Source organism: Ambystoma mexicanum, chromosome 3q (genome assembly GCF_040938575.1).
Source record: "Ambystoma mexicanum isolate Mex_15411 chromosome 3q, UKY_AmexF1_1, whole genome shotgun sequence".
In the NCBI taxonomy this organism is placed as follows: Eukaryota; Metazoa; Chordata; class Amphibia; order Caudata; family Ambystomatidae; genus Ambystoma; species Ambystoma mexicanum.
The window spans coordinates 272,805,204-272,825,351 of NC_090926.1; the positions used below are offsets into that span (position 1 = coordinate 272,805,204).

The 20,148-nt window shown below is 45.0% G+C and overlaps 1 protein-coding gene across 1 annotated transcript in view; it reads right to left on the minus strand.

Annotated features, from left to right (window-relative positions):
• The window catches only part of SLC39A5 (solute carrier family 39 member 5), a 334,372-nt gene that overhangs the window by 250,218 nt on the left and 64,006 nt on the right, over positions 1–20,148 (minus strand). Inside the window, exon 2 of the mRNA XM_069653748.1 lies at positions 809–1,260. Coding sequence (XP_069509849.1) covers positions 809–1,248 — 440 coding nt within the window. The 5' untranslated portion in view covers positions 1,249–1,260. The remainder of the gene's footprint in view (positions 1–808; positions 1,261–20,148) is intronic.

A 20,148-nucleotide genomic window follows, 5' to 3' on the forward strand; every position in this document is an offset into this window, starting at 1 on the left:
GCAGAAAAGCTGAACATCTTTGCAAGAAAGCGAGCTGTGAGGGAGTGAGAACATTGCAAGTGCCCACATTTAAAAAGGACAAGTACCTTGAATTGATCTTATTCAAAAGCTGCAGCAAAGCACTGGAATGAACGTCCGAGGGAACTAAGCCCGACATACAATTACTTGAAATTTCATAAATTAGTGGATTCATGGATATGGAAAAAAGCGTTTAATTCACTGAATAGACCAGTATTTTAGGTTATTAAAATGTCGAATCCCTGCATATTGCATCTAGTTGTTAAGACAGTTTATTAGGGAGGATGATTATATTATTAGTATAGGAATTCACTTTTATTAACATAGATATTATTAATGTTTATATGAGAAATTTAAATGTTTCACTGAAATGTGCGTACACCTTGTTCATCTAATTCACACTGTATAAAGAAACTGCAAACTAAATGTAATCACAGCAGTAAGATATGTAGATGGCTGATCAAGTCTTACAGACATGCAGCAATACCATTAATTACCACTAGACCAACTACTCTCATGTGACCTATTGCAAACATTTAACATCTGATTGTATAAGGCTATGCAACGGTTTAAAATGTCCTATTCCACCTCTTATTACTGGAAGTGGAAGCATTACTGGAGTGAAACCAAAATTAAACTCGAATTATGGTTCCCCATGGTGCCGCAACAGAGAGAGACGAGTTATGAAAAGATGCATTGGCCAGGAATAGAAAGCATGCAAAATTGGTATTAACAGCATCTCGAACACAGAAAAATTGATCATGTCTGCAAACACAGTAATGCGCTGTACCTTGATGTGGCGTTCTTGCTGGCAACTCCCGACTTCGAGGACTCATGCTCAAGGGTGGTGTGTGAGTGCACATGCTTCTGCTCCTGCACCTCCAAGAGGTCCAAGTGTGAGACATGTGCGTGGCCCAAGTCATCGTGCTGGATCTCCACCACTTGCACCTGGCCAAGCCCCAGGCTCAGAAGGAGGTTTGTCAGGCCATGATAGGACAGGGTACCGTTCTGGCCATAATGAAGGAACAGCTGCTGCAAGTAGTAGCCCTGCTCCTCATGGGCATCCTGAAGACCTTGCTCACCATCACCCTGGGCATCTGTGGGTTCAGTGAGCACGTAGGCGATACCTTGCCCAGACAGAACATGCGGCTTAAGGTTGCAGTGGCAGTGACTGATAAGGAGGACCATCAATAGCGGGAGACACACAAGGCGCTGCTTCTCAAAGGCCATCGAAGGAGAATGCTGAAACAAAACAAAAAATGGTCAGCCAGTCAGTGACAACTCATCCCACAGAAGGTTTGCAATGGTAAGCAAAGGTCATGTCCACAGTAAAACGAGATGGGGAAATTGGAAAAAATGCAAGTAATGTGCAATGATAAAAAAAAAATATAAAAAAAAAAAAATAAAAAAAAGGAAAAAAGCATTGCCTTACATTATTCGATAGTGAAAATGAGTTCTCTTCTGGCAGCTATTGCCATCCCAAGGCCAGTTACTAGCACCAATTGGTATTGTATGCCCAGATACCATCATCCTTTACCAAACATTGCCATATGATCTGTTGTGGTACTCGCATCAGATGCCGGGTATCGACATCAGTAAACAAGCCTCAAGGCAGGCCCATCAGGTGGGTCCCACACAGTGTGAATTGACCCCCCCAAACGCTAGCCTTAAAGAACAGGACACAGCACTTTGAAATCAAAAGATTTTGTGACTAGTGGTGGATGGTGGACTGGTTTAAATCTTTAGGGCTTTCTCCAAAAGAGCACTTCTTAGTTTCCTTTTGAGCAAGGAAATCCTACCCATCAAGGACAGTGGAATGCGCTGTCACTTCCCCATCATTTTGCTACTATGTATAATAACAGGGTCCTAGTTCAGCTCAATCAGCATTTGTTTGTTCCTTGGCATCAAAACCCCAAGGTATTTCAATTTGATCCGGTCTCCATGTAAAGTCTGATAAGCCCGGCCAAGGGAATGTGCTTGGTCAATGGAAAGAGCTCTAATTCAGACAAATGTATTCTCACCCCAGAATTCTTGAACAGCATGTATTATATAGGTCCTAAGTTCACGGCAAGACTCTAGACAAACAGCATAATGTCATCTGCATATGACATGATTGTGTGGCTATACAATCGCAACTATTTCTCCATTTGGATGCTTCTTAACCACTCCACCAGTGGTTCTACCGGAATCGCAAATGGCAGTGCCGAAGAGGGCACCCCCGTAGGATGAAACTATAGGAGACTGCCATTCAAGCATACTTTTTCAGTGGGAGAGGCGTAGAGCAACCAAATAATGGAGATCAACCCCTTCCCCAATCCCTGACTCTCAAGTACTGCGAAAAGGAAGCGCAGCTCAAAAGGAGTCAAATGCTTGCTCCGCATCTAGCACTGCCGCCACTGCAGGCAGCGTTGATTCCAATATATCCATCAAACAAAAGAGTTGTCTCAATTTGAAAGAGGTTAGATCTACCCATATGAAAGCCGGCCTAGTCTTGTTTTGAGAATGCAGGTATTAAGGGAAGTAGCCTATTAGTAAGGATTTTAGCAAAGATGTAATTACCGCTGTGTAAATCAATGATATAGGCCTATATGACAAACATGATTCCGGATCCTTGTTAGGACTGGGATTAGTGATTCCTTCGTGGAATTAGGGAAAACGTCACTTTCTATTGACTCTTTATACATCGCTAGAAAGTGTAGAACTACCAGATTTACAAAGGTTTTGTAGAATTCTCCCGGGATCCCACCACTTCCGGGGGGACTTCCCACTCAGGAGTTCCTTGATCGCCTTTCGCAAATCCCCCCCAAGAATATAGAGGCAATTCAGTGGCTCCCTTTGAGATATCCAGCCATAGTAAGCCTATTTTAAATCAGACCATTTGTGCGCATTCAGCCCTGGGTGAGGCAGGTTAGACCTTTACAGGTTGGCATAAAAGTTGGAAATGGCCCAATTTACCTCTTCCTCCCTAATTGCATATGAGCCATTCTCTTTCTCTCTATAGACCTACTCTTTCCAGCTCCTCTTGCTGCCCATGCTAGGGTTTTGCTTGGCCCACCACCCTCTCCATATCGTTCGCCCTTGGATTCTCCCACCAGGAAGTTAACCTCTCGTTCTGTATTTCCTCAAAACCTATACGTCTCTTGACAGATCTAAAGCAGCAGTTTTGGATCCTCATTTGTCAAATGTGTCTACAGCTTCTTAATTTCCCTCTCACATTCATGCAAGATACCTCTGACTGCTTGGAGCACCCCTGCCTCTCTCGAAATGCACATACCCCAAATGTATACCTTAAAACACGTTTTCCACACTGTTTTGGGGGGAGTCTACCGAGCCAGTATTGATAGCAAAAAAACTCCTCTATATCTTTACTAAGTTGGTCCTTGTATGCTATATCCGTGAGGGATTTTGATCACCTCAACCCTGCCAGGTCCTCTCTCTCCAGGAAATGAAATCGGACATCCTACTGGGGAACAGTCCGATGAAGTCCAGGCAGAATCGGTGCATCATGAACCCAAGAGTATGCGTCTCAATGAGAATATCATATCTATGCTAGTGGCAGTATCATGCACCCGTGAATAAAAAACAACTCCTGAGCTTCAGTGTGTTCGGCTCTCCACAGGTCTTGAGCAATTGCCTTTGATGGCCAACAGGGGCCAAGCCATCCTGCTAGATTTATCCAGTGTTAAGCCACTGACCGTATTGAAATCATCACCGCCAGATAAACAGCAAATCTTTGGCTCCAATATGGGAGGATAGCCTATGGAAAAATGTCTGGGGAAATCTTCATTTGGGGCATACAGGTTTCTGAACGTAGCCCAGTAACCTACCATGCACCCATGGACTATTAAAAGTCTACCCGCCTCATCACACCTCACCTCTTTCAGTATTAACAGCAAGGATTTATGAACCAGGATCGCCGCTCCTCTTGCATGCGAAGAGTAGGAGGAAAAAAACGATGTTCAACCCATCTTGACCTCCCAGTTGAAGTATCCCTGCTAAAATGAGTTTCCTGAAACATTGCCAAATTTATCTTGTGCCGTTCTAAGTATATCATGAATGTATGGGTTTTAATGCAACCTATTTAACCCCTTTAAATTCCACAACGACATCTGGAGCTCAGGCCACCCCCTCCCTTATATTTCCCCCATCCGTCCCTACCATTAATGGTCCTTCTTGACCAGAGTCATTAAATGATTACCCCATATCTTGCAAAGATATCTCATGGTCACCTTCTACATATTGTACCACATTTCCACAGCCCGAAGGACTTCCAGCGTCAACTCTCCATCGATGTCACCCGGTCAAGGAGCTTACCTCTCCTTCCCCTTCCACACTAAGCTTCCAATGAGGCCAGTAACTCAGATCCTTCCCCATGCCCCTCAAAACTCCCCCATCCCAACTCCTAATCCGACACTGAGCCATAATTCGTGGTTAGGCGTGCACACAGGGTTCTGTCCGCTCGGCACGGTGTGTGGACACCTGTGCTCATTGTGCAGACACCTGTGCTCATTATTCTGCACAGTTTATTTATCATAATCCAATGCTCCACCACAAGTCAGACTATGTAACTGCTGCCAGTCCAGGGTTGCGTTAGACTTTTTCCACTGACTAGATCCTGATCCCTTTCTGTCCGATGTTTGAGGTACTTTTAGTCCCATTCTTCCAGAGTTCCCTGTTCCGTGTTCCGTGTTGCGCATGAGCCATTCCTTGAGATGCTTTAAGAATTCATCTGCTTGTACATGGGCATTGAAGAAATGGGTCTTGCCACCACTATGCACCACTCTGAGTTTCGTTGGGAACATTGTGGAGTCTTGGAGCTGTCTCCTACTCAGCTGTAGTTCAATTTCCCTGAAGAATTCTCACGCCGACTGCACGGACGAGGTGAAATCCAGAAACATTGAAATGGTCGTCTTTGTACCTGAGCTCCCCTGTTGCTATGGTCTCTCTCAGGATTTTGTCTCTGCAATTTAAAATTCTAGCAATTATTGCTCCTGGGGGTCTCCTGGAGGGGGCCTGGGTGTCACAGTCCAATGGGCCCTTTCTAATATATAAAACACTGGTAAAAAGGTCTCGCTCCCAAAGACGGCCTTTTGTGGAGTCTCGACAAATCATTCCGTGTTCTGCATTGCTGCCGTTGAGACGATATCAAGGATTCTAATATTGTTTTGCCTGAATCGGCCCTTTAGCTCCTCCGCCTTATCACATATAACCTTAAGGAGCAATCGCATGTCAGAAGTGTTGTTGCTTGCCCTTGCACAGGTGTCCTCTGGAGTTCAGATTCTCTCTTCAGCTTCATCCTGCCTGCCATTGTGTTGGTTGAGCTTCCCTTGCATACTATCCATCTTGCTGGTCAATGAATATATCTTACTTCCCGGCACGTCCAGGCTCAACTTGACTGCAGCAAACATTTGTCTCAATTTACACTGCAAGCTTTCTGGTGGTGGCTGCGATGTTTCAGGCACCCCTGACATCCCACTGCTGAAAGGTCCCTGCTACCCCCTTCATTGAAGCTTGATTAAAGGGTATTTTGGGCTGGTATCTCCAGACTGCCCCATAGTGACCAATTATTAGCCCATCCAGTGTGGTGGTGTGACCCCTTCCTCCTGGGAAAGGCCACGTCTATTGAGGAGACGTTCTTGCAGCCGCTGCCAGTGTACCATATTTTGCTGCTAGTCTAGTCCAGCAGCTAGAATGATTGTTTTGGACGATGGCTCACCGCAGACTAACAGCGGCGCGGCTCCAAAAGAGATGCTCCTGATTCACATAATGTTTTGGGTTTAGGAACGCAACCAGGAGAGTCCCTGCCACCCGGGTGCTGGCCTGGTTTCTCGGCGGGACACTATGCGCGCCTCTCTCCTTTGTGTGCACCACCAGCTGGCCCCCGTCTAGACAGATCAGTGTTGATGTTGCAAGGAGGTCCTTCTCAGTTGCGGCAACTGGTCCCCTTCACTGCCTTCCAGCGAGAATTCTGGCCCCTCCTTTCTGTACTTCGACAGCCCAGCCGGGTTCTCCAAAAGCACAGGAAGCCAGATGTTCTGCTGGCGCACTCAGCACTCCAACCAGTGGCTGGCTAGCTCCTGGCTCCCGACTACCAGCTGCAGCCTGCTGTGCTGCCCAGTCTGACACATTGCTCAAATTATGAGCAGCATGCATCCCAAGGTCATGATCAGCACCGCTCCTCCCACCACACCACGGGCCGGCCTCCTGGTGGGTGCATGTCTTACGCCCTGGCTGGTTATGCCTTCTCCACTTCCAGCCACAAGGACCTTCGCTGATAGTCTGGGCCTCACCAATGCTCATAAACCTTGCCTACATGCTCTATCATTTTGGAGGCACCATGACAGGGTATCAAGATCCTCCTTTATAATTATTATTTTAGAATGCGCTTAATACCAGCAAGTGGTTTCTAAGCGTGGGATCGGGATTCAAACCTGTGCTGCGCGCTGCATGGTCTTGCTTCCAAGACAATTGCGTTGCCCCTGAGCTATCCTTTATCACCTCCAGCCCGCAATCTGCCAGGGAATCAAAAAGGATTTGTCGGTGCTTGCAGGAGTTCTTTCCTTAAGTGGGCATCACATGTACCCCCCTTGCCACAACATTTTTTTGCTAGGACCTGGCGGCCCATTTTTGATAAAACGTGTGACAAATCTTGAATCTGAATACACATTGTATCATTAACATTGGTCAAAGCTACCAGTGCACCAAGTCCTTGAACTGGTTTCCAGTTCTCGACAAAAGTGGCCTACACTAGTCAAAATGTCTGGCCCTTCACTGCTTGCCCCATATCCAGGTAGGACAATCCAGCCAAGTCTGGACTTTGAGAATGCTGCAGGTCTATGGGAAGAGTAGAAGAACAATGATTATTTTGGGGTGTTGGGGAGAAAGGATTACTATGATTTCGCCCTCATCTTTTCAGGCAGATTTTCAGGCAGATTGCTGTGCTGCGTGTTCTGTTTTTCAACGTAGTGGATCATCTTACTAAATCGGATACAATTCTACCCAATAGTTCTCTAGAGCCCATCCAGTACACCCCCGGTTTCTTGTGGACGCACCAGAGTGGTGTGAAAAGAACAGGTTGCCCAGAAAATTCAACCTGTACCCTATGCAATCTGATTTCACCATATTCATAGACGTATCAGGGATGGGCTGGGAACCAAATGTGGCCTTGGAATGATTTTAAATGGCCTCAGATTACAACGTGTGAGAAAAACCCACTGAAGAGTTTGGAGGTTCTTTTCCCTAGGTTCTCTTTTTGGTCCAACATTTGAAGCACAAAAGTAGGTCAACATAAAAAAATATATAAAACATGTGTTAAGACCGAGGAATAGCAAAATCGAGGATTTATAACAAATTATTTGCTTCAAATTGGATGTGGGGATGAGGAGAGATGGTGGGTAAGTGTGTGTGACTGCGAGAGAGGATAAGAGGAGAAGAAAACCAAGGAACCCATACAAAAGGGGCCAATGGGGTAGAGGCCCACTGGGAACTTTGCAGAGTTCCCTTTTGGCCAGTTCACCACTTACAAGTGCGCAACTGCTATCCAACACAAGCGAGAATGAAAATGGGTGGTGTATACGCATTTTATTCACAAAGGAGCCCAGTCTCAGCATAAGAGGGTCCAAGTCCTCATTAAGCACCAGGGACCACCAACGTTTGCCAGAAGAAGTCAACCGTGTTATTATGTAAAGGTATTCGTTACACACTAACACGGTTGTGATCAAATGTGTATGAACCCAATACCACTGTGATGCTATATGTTTCACCTATTCATGGCACCAGAATCATTGAATGTGTAATGTAAATCTGTTTTGAATGACAATACATGAGTATATCCATTTACTTTGACTCACGATTTTCATTTACTCTTTTGGGATTGTCAAATGACAGAATTAAACCACAAACCACGAGTGTGGTGAAATAAATGGACTAAAATAGGTTGTTAGAGCAGAATCTGTAAGGTTAGTTACCCTCAGGTTCATGTTCACAATATAGGTGATAGTGGAAAAATCGCTGCAGCTATTCTCCAATCACTGTGTGTATTAGACACAACATTATTTTAGGTGTACACGTTCCCAGTTTGGGTTTTTAGTTTCCACAAAGCCATACGTTTGCCAGAAGATATTGCTGGCTGTTGGGATCGCAGATGCTAGCGATTACTCTCATTTGGGAACTTACAAACCAAAGCCCACCCTAACAAGAGGGTCCCGATTATCACCCCATTAACCCACCTATATAAAAGGGCGTTCAGGGATGCGTTGGAATCCCAGCACAATGCTCTTGGTGCACTGGACTGTACTGCCTACTAAACCCCCTCCCAGATTCAGCCCTTTAAGACGAACAGGAGGACCTAGGTATTTTGTATTTTTTGTATTTAGAAAAACAGGAGGATGACTGCTGTGACCAGAAACACTGTACACGTTAACAAAAACAGAAAAGCATAGCAATCACCATAAAAGGTGTTTTAAAAAGGGCAGTAGTTTTAGATAGGCAGAGTATGATACAGTATAGTTGGCACAAAAAAAAAAAGTACAGTTCCAGATATGCTGGAGACAACACAGACTATTGTCCATTTTTTACATCAATCAACAGGGGTATGGGGGGCAAGCGCAAGATGCTGTTCCGGCAGAGACCAATCAGGGGAGGAAATGGGGCTTTAGGGCAGATTTAAAAGTGGCGATTGTGGCGATGTTTTTTGATATGGGAGGGTAACGCCAAAGATGAGGGGCAAGGAGGGAGAAGGATCAGAATAGGTGCGAGGGACAGCGAGGTTGAAAAGGGTGCAGGAGCGCAGGGTGCAAGGTCAGGAGTAATGAGAGATTAGGATGAGAGATATGGAAAAGCAAGGCCATTTATAAAGACTAGCACGATTGAGTTAAAGGAGCGGACATTGGCAGATGAAAGGCACCTGGCACGAAATCTGTGCACAATGTAGTAGTGGAATGGAGAGGCAGATGTATAGTTGACAATTGACAATTCTGTCATTTGAGAAAGACATCTCACTTCTCCTCTCCCTGGAGGCCAAACCATCTTCTAAGATTGTACTCCTGGGTGACCTTAATCTTGGCTCCAATTACCCTACCGACATCCACGCTCTCGCCCTAGCCAACTCAATCGCAGCCCTGAATTTCGCCCAACACATCGCAGAACCAACCCACACGAGGGCTGGACCCTATACTGGCTGGTGGAATGCAACATCACAATCCTCACTAATGTACCATGCCTATGGTTGGACCACAATGCGATTTCCTTCTCCATCCCTCTATACAATCCACACACTCAGGTGGCACCACCCTTACCTGCAACACTCACCAGAAAGGCCCAGAACATCACACCAGATAACTTACTCTGACTCCTAAAGCATTGCACAGATTTACAACCTTCCTCGAAGGACACCCCAGCTATGGCAGAATTATACAATAGCTCGCTCCTCCAAGCCATTGAAAAAGTAGCCCCTTTGGACCAGCACAAACCCATTGCCCACAGGATTACCTGGTTCACCCCCAAATTCAAAACTTTGTGTTCCTCCCAACGGGTGGCAGAGGCAACCCGGAAAAAGGATCCCTCAGTCACCAACAAAAATCCCTTCTCCACCCTATCCAAAAAATACAAACGGGCTTTAAGTCAAGCCAAAAAAAGTTCCTACAATGAATCGACAAAGTCCAGTAAGGCACTTATGAGCTCTTTGCAATATTGCATGACCTGGAGACACCAGTAACCCCTCCGGAATGCTGCCTCAAAGACAGAACCTGGTGCTCCAATTTACAGAATGCTCTCCTGGACAAACTTTCCTCACTCCAATCTAAAATGGAAGCAAAAAGAAACAAACTAGAGGCCAGGTTGAACACCTATTCAATCCCCAGTACCCTGTGATCACACTACCTATCTATTCGAATTCACCCAAGTGATGAACCTAGAAGTAACCAATACAATGAAAGGCCTAAAACCCTCCAAATGTCAAGGCGACATCTGTCATCAAAGACTGTGCAAAGAGCCAACCTCCTTCATCGCCTCACTTATCAATACGTCGTTCTCCACAGGCACCATACCGTCCAACCTTAAGGATGCGTGGGTCCTCCTACTTCGCAAGAGGCCGAGGCTAGACCCTTGCATCCCTACCAACTATTGTCCCATCACAACAGTTCCCTTCCTGCTTAAAATCCTGGACATAGCTGCATACTTGCAGATCCAAAATCACTTGGAAAACACACAATCTCTTTTGCCTGCACCAATCTGGCTTCCGTCCAAGTCACGGAATGGAAACTGCTCTCCTAGACATAAAAATACAAATGAATGAACTTAAAGACAACGGCAAACTCATAGCCTTCCTTCTATTGGACCTCTCGGCCGCCTTTGACCTGGTGGCTCACAAAATCCCAGGTCATCACCTGGTCTCAGCAGCCCACTTCTCTCCCATGACAGTTATCTGGATCAAATCATTCTTGGCCAACAGAACAATGAGAGTCTTCTCGACCACAGCGTCAGCCTCCCCTGCCCAAGTCCCATGTGGGGTTCTCCAATGTTCCTGCGTCCCACCCACCCTTTACAAAACCCCTCTCTGACCTCGTCAACGCTCGAGATATCGCCTACACCAACTATGCTGACAACACCCAAGTCCTTCTTCCCATCTCAGGCAACTACAATGCTGACTCCAACTCTTTGAACTCCATCTATCAAAGCAACCAATCCTGGATAGCCCTCCACACTCTGCCTCAACGATAATAAAACTGAGCTACTCTTCCTCAAAACCTTCTAAACAAACTCGACAAAAACTTACAAAACATTTACCATTGATGGCAACATAATCCCAGTCTCTAAAGAAGTTAAATCCCTTGGGGTTTATGTTGATTCATCCCTATCGATGACCAGGCAGATCAATGCCATAGCCTCTTCCTCAGCCTACACTACCAAACTCATTAATGCCGGCAGACCTTTCCTCTCAGACAGCTGCATGACACTAGCCAAAGCCCTCATTGTGTCCAGGCTGGATTACTGTAATGCCCTCTTTGCAGGTACTACCAAAAGCAACAAGAAAACGACAAATACAAAACAATGCCCCAAGAGCATTGCTAAACATCCCCAAAAGGGACCACATCATGATCTCCACAGCCAGAAGAAGTGCACATTGGCTACCCATAAAGGAGAGAATCCATTTCAAAATGCTAACCCCAACTTACAAATGTCCGGCACTCACCGCCCGCAAATATTTATCTAATAAATTCAAGAAATCTCAAACCAATAGGCCAATCAAGGCATCACACTCCCACCTACTAGTTACCCCCAGATTCAAACTGCACAAAGCAGGGGGGCACAGCTTCCCGATGGTGGCAGCGAAATACTGGAATGTCTTACATCCTCACCTAAGATCAGAAACCTACTTTTGGTCCTGTCGCAAAGCCCTCAAAACTTGGCTCTTTACACAAGATAGATAAGCTATTCACGCCCAGAACCTATGTAACAGTATGTGTGCTTATTCAATATCCACTGCTATTGTGCTCTGATCTAAATGCTTGAACGCAGCCATGCCTTATGTAACCTACGCCTTCTGTAACCAGCGCTGTGATGCCCACGGGTTTGGTGCGTTATACAAATGTGAAAGTAAATTCATCAATTAAATAATTAAAATAGTCGTTTGTTTAGATAAGGGAGGAATAGAGGTACTCGCATCATTCCTGCACCATATACCCAGGTGAATGCACCAATTGCAAATTAGTGCTAGCAAACGGTATAGTTACTAGAAACACTGCTAAGGTTGGCTATTGAAACCCCAGATACGGACAGCAATATGAGGCTTTACTCGTCACAGTCTAGATTCCCCCATCTTTTGACAGGTACTTGGATCATGTGCCTGTGCCTCTGCATTTGAGAAGTGAGCCTTGCATTCCCTGTGCCGTAATGCAGATCACCTGCCAGGCCCCTTCCATTTTTGCAGAGAGGTGGAGTGCTGCTAGGGGCTGCAAGGAAGCTTGAGCAGGGCATGCCTGTGCTCCCCTCCCAAACTTGCAAAGTGCAGGAGTAGGAAAGTAGCAAATGGTATGTGTCCTTCCCCACCAATCCAGACTCTTACTTTGGTATAGGGTTCTTTTTATTATCATGTATTTATTGTAATTCAAACGACTTTTTACAAATCATTAATATTACATATAATATAATCCACAATAGCATCCACCATAATCACATTCATTATTAGATTCCGTAAAATACATCCAATTTTCTCCTCGTGGAAGGTCGTATGTTAATCATTCAATCAATGCAGAAGTGTCGGTAGGATGAACATCAGCCACATAATTCATACTAAACCGTTCAGGGCTCTGACACTATGTATGCAAAAGTGCAAATAAGCAATGTGCAAATTGATATTCATGTCAGTGAGCTGATGTTAGATGTATAAATATGTACAAGGAGACAATGTGCAAATAGGCCCAGCAGTCCAACTTCACTGTCACTAGTCAACATCTGAACTGGTCAACTCCAGTGCCTATGATCTTTCTAATTTTAACCCAGACCACATGAAGGGCGATGTGAACCGAAACTGAATCAGAGTTCAAACAATAGTTCCAAAAGTCATTTGATTTTATTGAGTCTTAATCATTTACCAGATTCTTGTAGGCACACACGTATATGTTTATTTGTAGGGCGCCCAAACCCTTAGGTAGCTGGGCGCACAACGTGACAAGAGTTAACTTGGTTACATTTGTCATAGATGAATGATATATATATATATGTTACAATTTTACATAGATACAGATATGTACAAAAGGGTGATAGCAATTACTAGATAGTTAATGCCTGAGAAGAAAGTGGAGAAAGCAAGCAACTACGGAAATGGGTTAGTGATCATTGTGGCGTAGCCAGGTGCAGGTGTTGCGCCTGAAACTGTTGTAAGATTGCTCCCTTCTTACCTCAACTGGTAGAGCGTTCCAATGCTGGACTGCTTTTACAGGGAAGCTGTTTACGTCTGTTTTTGTAGGCGGAAACTAGGAATTTGGAGACAGTAGGAGTTGGCTATTCTGGTTGGTCGTCTAGATAGTTTCCTGGTAATGCTTTCCTGCAGGTATGGTGGTGCTGCATTATTTAAGCATTTGAAGGTTAAAGTAACCATTTTGAAGAGGATCCGATCAGTAATTTTTAGCCAATTGTGATTTCTTCTGGAGTTAGATATGTGCTCTTTAGAAGGGAGGCGCAGGGCCGTTCTGAGTGCATTGTTTTTCAGTGTTTGTAGTTTGTTGGTGATATATTTATTGGCTCCTGCATAAAGTGTGTTGCAGTAGTCCAATTTGGAGACGATGAGGGTATTGGCTAGAATAATACAGCTAGCTGGTGAGAGGAAGGGTCTGCATGCTTTGAGGAGTTTGCCAGTAAAGGCAGTAGAAGAGGCTAAGGAATTAACTTGTTTTTTTAGGGAAAGTGTGGAGTCCAGGTAAAAACCTAGTGTCTTCACTTCTTTGGCAAATGTAATTATATTGCCATCGATATTGAAGGCACTATAGTTGTTGGTTTTTTTTAGGTTGTTGAGTGAGCCAAGGATCAGGATCTCTGTTTTATTGTCGCTCAGGCATAGGCCGTGGGTTGCCATCCATGCCTGAATGAGGATGTAAATCTCATTCACTAAGGCTGTATCTGATGTGAAATTGCCCGTAAGGGGGATAAGGATCTGGGTGTCATCTACATAGTTTGTGTAGGTGACACCCAGCCTGTCCAATTTGTCAAATAAAGGCTTAGTGAAGATATTGTACATGGTGGGTGAGACGCAGGAGTCTTGGGGGACACCACATGTTGTTATAACTGGGTCTGCAGATGCTGCCGTGGAGAAGACTCATGCTTCTATTATCAGGAAATGATTGGACCCAGGCTATAGATTCACTTGAGAAGTGTGCTGCCGTTGCAAGGTGTTTGCATAATAGTGCGTGGTCCACCAAGTCAAAGGCCGCCAACAGGTCAAGGAGGAGTAGCATAGCTGTATTTCCTTTATCATTAAGTTCATCAATTTGTGCTTTAAGGTCTATTAGGGATGTATTAGGGCTGTCTCTGTGCCGTGTTGGGGTCTGAACCCAGATTGGCGAGAGCCTAATAGTTGGTTAGTCTCAAGGTATTTTTGAATTTGTAAATAGGCCACTTTGTCAATTATCTTCAGGAGAAAAGGGACAGTGGTGATAGGTCTGTAGTTTGTAGGTATGGAAGGGTCTAAGGTTTGTTTTTTAAGAAGGGGTAGGACCCAGGATTCTTTTAGACTGCTTGGGACGGAGTTGGATGTAAAGGAAGCATTAATGAGTTTTGAGATGAAGGGGCCTAGCTCTCTAGCTGCATCCTTAATTGTTTGGGCGGGGCAGATGTCACCTTTGCAGTTTGATGGTTTTAGGGAGGCGATAATTTTTTCTGTTTCCAGGGTAGATATTTTAGAGAATTTGAAGCGCACTAGGTTAGGCTTGTTGCTAGAATGTGGGATAATAGGGGTTTCCGTTAGTAGGAGCGCGGCTTTTTTTGAGGCAATTTTGGTTTGCAATGTTTTTATTTTATTTGCTAGAGCATTTTGAAGTTGGTGCACCATGGTTCATCTTTCGGAAGGTTATCGGATGAGGTATAGGGGATTCCATTTCTCGTAGGATTGCGAATAGTTCCTTAGTATTGGAGCCTGCTTTGGAGATTCTTTCATTATAAATTTCTTTTTTGGTTTGAATGATTTCATTTTTGTATTTAGTGACAGAAAGTTTGAATTTTAATTTATTTTCTTCTGAGGGTGTATGTTGCCATATGGTTTCCAGCTTCCTTTTTTCCATTCTCAGTTCTTTTAAATGGGGAGGTGAGCCTGTTTGCCTTTACAGTTCTTAAGTTGGGCAATGGAGTCAAGGATTTTAGTCATAGTTTCACTGTAATGGTCTACCAGCGCGTCTTGGTCAGAGTTACTTGGTAGGGCATTAATCACCGGAAGGAGACACAGTAGGATTTTATTGGTTGTGATATTTTTTCCTTGATCTGGTGGGGAGTGGGGGTGCCATTATTTTTTCTTTGTTAGCTTCTTTCTTGAGTGTTGGGCTAAATGCAATCAAGAAGTGGTCGTTCCAAGGCTGGGGTGTAATTTTATTAATCCTAGTTGGGCAATTTGAGGTGGCTAGCCAGTCTAGGGTCCTGCCTTTGTGGTGGGAGGACTTTTTGGGATAGCCCATGTTCATTAAGCCTGGTGGCTATTGCTTGAGCTTGTTTGTCATCGGGGTCGTTTTAGTCCTAGATTGAGGTCGCCAAGGAGCATTATCTGAGAAGATTCTTTAGTATTGCTCGCCAGCAAGCTGCAAATATCTTCCTCAAATGAGCCTAGGGGCCCTGGAGGCATATATAGGAGGTAGATAGTCAGGGTGCGACATCGGGATACAGGCAATTTTGCCGATAGTATTTCACAGGAATTTAGTGGTGGTAACGTGGAAAGTCTTAGTTCTAGATTGGATTTAGCAATGATGGCTAGGCCTGCTCCTCTAGACCCATTGGGTCTGTCCATTCTTAGGAGTTGGTACTCTTTCAGTATAGCCAGAGACAACGCTGGGCCTGCTGCATCATGTAGCCAGGTTTCTGTGATCGCTAGGAGATCCAGATTGTCTGAGGTTAAGATATCGGCTATGTTGGTGGCATGGGCCACAACAGATCTGGCGTTGATTAGAGCTCCTGCTACAGTAGTAGTTTGAGGTAGGCATTCAAGGTTCATAGATATTGGGGTAGGCTCATTCAATGTAGCCCTGGCGGAGGCTTGTGACTGGGCTTGCGACCAGTTCCTAGGAATATTTTTAGGGTTGATATGACGGTTTAGATATGTTTTACTAGGCGGTTTAGGCTCATGGAGGGGGGAAAATCTAGCCCGAAGCCTGAAGTTTCTAGACATAGTAGAGCATGGTACGTATTTGGTTTGGTGCATGATTGCCGATGTTGGAGTAGGAGGAACAGGAATGCGGCTAACAGAAGTACTGATGTACATAGTGCAGCGGTTAATGCTAGTTGCAGGGAGAGATGGCGATAGGATTATGGCTGCGTGCAGGGTGGCTAAACTCAGCACTTTCACAGTAAGCTGAGTAGGGTGTGGGAGAGGGCCAATTTCATAAGTGGGCAGGGATCGCTAGTCTAGATAGGCTAAAGTCAACCTAGCATAGATGCCCTAAGATCAGCTTGCCTGGGATGCTTGGAGTCAACTTTGCATGGGTTAGCTAAAATAAACTTTGTTTGGAATAGCTAAGATTAACTTTGCATGTAGTAGCTAAAATCAATTTTGCTAAAATGGACTTTGCAAAGGATAGCAAAGATCAACTTTACATGGAATAGCTAGAATCAACTTTGCATGGGAAGGCTAAAATGAACTTTGCATGGAATAGCCAAAATCAGCTTTGCATGGGAAGGCTAAAGTGAACTTTGCATGGAATCGCTAGAAGGAATTTTTCAGGTAATAGTTCAAATAAACTTTGCATGAGGAGGCTAAAATGGACTTTGCATGTAATAGTTGAAATCATCTTTGCATGGGAGGACTAAGTCAACTTTGCTTGGGTTGCGTGAATTCAACTAGCAGGGTAGGCTAATATATGTTTGTTAGTGGGCAAGAGTCTAAGGGATCATAGACAATTTGGAGCAGCTGTACAAAATGGGTCATTGTTGTCGCTGCAGACAAAATAGTGGCTTAACGCAAGGTATCTGCGTGTGGTCGCAGACACTGTGGATGCGATAGGTAGATTACTCCTGTAGTAGGTAGCGAAGTCTGTAAATTGTGTGGCCAGGCAGTATGCAGGAAATAGTTGGCAAACTAAGTTCATACACTCTGTAAATAAGTGTTTTGCAGTTTTCGGGGAACCCTGTAATTTACAGACACAACAGTATCTGTCGTCTGGGTGCATTTTCAACTGGGGACCCAGGACAGTAAGTAGGAGGACTTGGTCTATGTGCATGCACAATATGAAGACACAGATTTAAGGATTGGGTCCCTGTATAATATACTATTGTGGTCTCTTGAAATCGTGCACCACTCTAGACACATTCCAATAGCTTTTTAAGGTGGAAATGTGGTCCTAGTTTTTATTCCAATCAGACAAGTCATCTTTTGCCTTAAACAAGTCTTTTAACACTTCATAGCCGATTTCCAGTTCGGGAACCAATTTATAGTTTAAATGTTAATATTATAAGATTGTCAAAGCTATTTCCTCTGTTAAGGAAATCCCTCCCACAATTGGTAGTAGGTACCCTGGACTTTCAGAAGGGGGCATATTGAAGCTGCTTTGGACTTCTTCCTCTCTGCCTGTCCCCCCAACCCCAGTGAGATCAGCCCTAATTCTATTCTAGGGCCGGAGTTTCAAGATCTTCCTCCAAAAAATTCCCTTGACTCGGTTGAGCCAACAGAGATCTCATTCCCAGAGCTTCTAAGCTGTATAAAAAAGTAGGGCAGAAGCACTGTTTATGTTAAGTATATAGCATGCAGTCTGGAACGCAAATTTGCAGAAAAGATGGGTTAACAAATTGGCTTTTCTTTGTCCCTGTGATGTATTTGTAGTCAATCGCTGTGCTCATCTCTAATCCTAAAAACGGATAGTGATCAACATAACCAATGGTTCCGACGGTGGAAGTTAGGACAACTCTTAACTTTCTTGGAGGAGCTCAATCAGATCTTGTGGCCTCGTCACGAGTTGGGCAGTAGCGCTTAAATGCGGCGGTAATGATATTACCGCTACATTTAAGGGTTGGTCCGATCACGAGTATGGCCACATTCATCTTCAGCTTTGAGCTGGAGGTGAATGCGCTGGCAGAAAGTGCATTTTTTCAGCGCTAATACCGCCCCCCCAACCCCATCCAATGGTGAATGGGGATTTACCATCTTAACCCTACTTGTTAACAGGCGCTAATAGCGCAGGACTGAGTATCGGGGTCGCTGTTTGCGTTGGCAGTATCCTGGCGCAATTACCGCCGGGATATGCCAACCTCGTGATGAGCCCCTTAGTATTCTCCACGTTAATTACGAGATCATTCTCCTTTGTGTAGTCAACCAAATCCTCCAACATGGATATGCACCCAGAGAGTATGGTCGAGAATGACGTGGTCGTCAGCATATAACATGCTGGCAAACCTCATCTTCCCGCTCTTTGGGGGACAATTTGAGCTAGCTAGCAAACATTCAGGCAGATCTACTAGATAAAGATTAAATAGGGGAGCCATGCTCTACTCCCCCGTTACTCTGCAGTGTTGAGGTTACAGTGCCATGGTTATCAGGACGGACTCTAGCCACTAGCGTCTGTTTCTCTATAAAGCATTTGGACAATAACAGCCAGTCAGGACAGCCGAAGGTCTTCATCTTATCCCAGAGCGTTGCTCCATTTACTAGGTCGAATGCAGCCCTAAAAATCAACAAATGTGACATGCATAGCTGGAGCTTCCTTTTGTATGGATTCTAGGATCAGACAATCCAACAATCGTATGTTGTAGATCATTGAGCAGCCTGGTCAAAAACCTGTTTGGAAACTATGGAGGATGGTCTTGGTCTCTGGCCAAGCCTGGACCTCTCAATACTAAGCTTGAGAACAACTTACCGTTTACGTCCAACATATACAGCAGTCTGTAATTTTCCGGGAGGCTCCGGTTTCCTTTTTTCAAGACAGCAATCAGTGCAGACTGCTGCCATGAGACTGGAATAGTGCGCTCAACACAGACCTTTGTCGAACAATTTCTCCAGGATGGAGGCCCAGCCTACAGGAGCTTTAAGAATTACATTTGCTAGCCCCGTTGGTCCTGTGGCCTTAGAACCTTTTAGTTTATTAATGGCAGCTACTATAACCTCCCAGGAGGAGTTTCTAGGCCAGCACTTGGGGTTCTTTACATCTGTAAGGGTGGGATAACATAAGGCTTCTTAATCTTTTCCCCCATTTGGTTATTTTTGCATTTGTTTCAGCGCACAAAGCCCTCGGGCATCTAGGTGCTAGTTACAGAAAGTGCATAGTACTTCATATCCGGTAGGTTAGATAGACTCGGCAGGTGGTGCAGTGCAAGGCTGCCAGGTCATATTAGGTAGATAGCGCTCTATTAGAATAGACCAGTAGTGAAAGTAGTGAGTCAAGTGCGGCACTGAAAATGGCAGGCGGGTGGGTTCCATTATAATAGTGTAGGGCCAAAGTAAGGGCAGTGCAAGTCTGCCATGACACCATTAGTTAAGTTACAGTTGCTAGGGGGTGGTGGGTGCAGCAGTGGTAGTCTGACGCGTTCGGGTAGGTTGCAGGGATGTAAGAAGGGGTGATAAATCAGGCAGGTAATGGGTTTAATGCATGGTGGTTATCCAGATATAAAAAGTTGACCTTCATGCTCGATGCTGGAGAGGAAGTTGGAGGCTGAGTAGAGGGAGTCCAATGGACAATGTCAGAAGCAGCAGTGTGAGAGGCTGCGAAAAAGGGGACGCGACCCGGCACGCCCAGACAGACCCAGACAGGGGAAAACAGCCTTTTATGTCAGCTTTCGGTGTCGGGGGCACCGGCTTCGCCATCCGGCTTGTTCCTGTGTGCATGAATGAAGCACTTCCTAGCCAATGGCAACGCTCAACAGGAGCAGGCTGGAGAAGCGAGTCTCCCAGCAAAGGAGGTGGAATGGAGGCAGCCATGATGGCGTGGAGCTCCAGCTCCCACACACCAATGTGTTGAATAGCAGGCAGTGTGGCAAAGGTTGAAGGTGCCAGCCTGCACTGCTCGATAAGGCCGTGGAGTGTAGATAGGCCATGAAGCTGAACAAGGTCAGACCTGCTTGCCAATGGGATTTATAATCTGGATTTCCTGGGGGCCCTTGGCTAAAGATGATAATGTCAAATGGCTTACTACTGCCGCTACCAAGAAACACCAGCCGTTCTCCTCTATAAGATGCCACATCATTAGCTAGCGCACTTAGCCAGGTCTCAACCGGATCCACTGTGTATGCTTTAAATATGTGCCTCCAAGCCAAAGTACGTTTATTTATAATGGATACAGCTTCGTCAGTGTTGGCTACAGAGCACGGTAAATGATAGCCTGAGTGGCTAGGGAGCAAACCGTTGACGTGTATAATCAGGGGCAGCTCTGAATATTAGAGTAAGTGAGGCGTGGCCACTATTTCCGTTAGACAGGATATGAGGTTCTTGCACCCACTAGAGAATTGAAC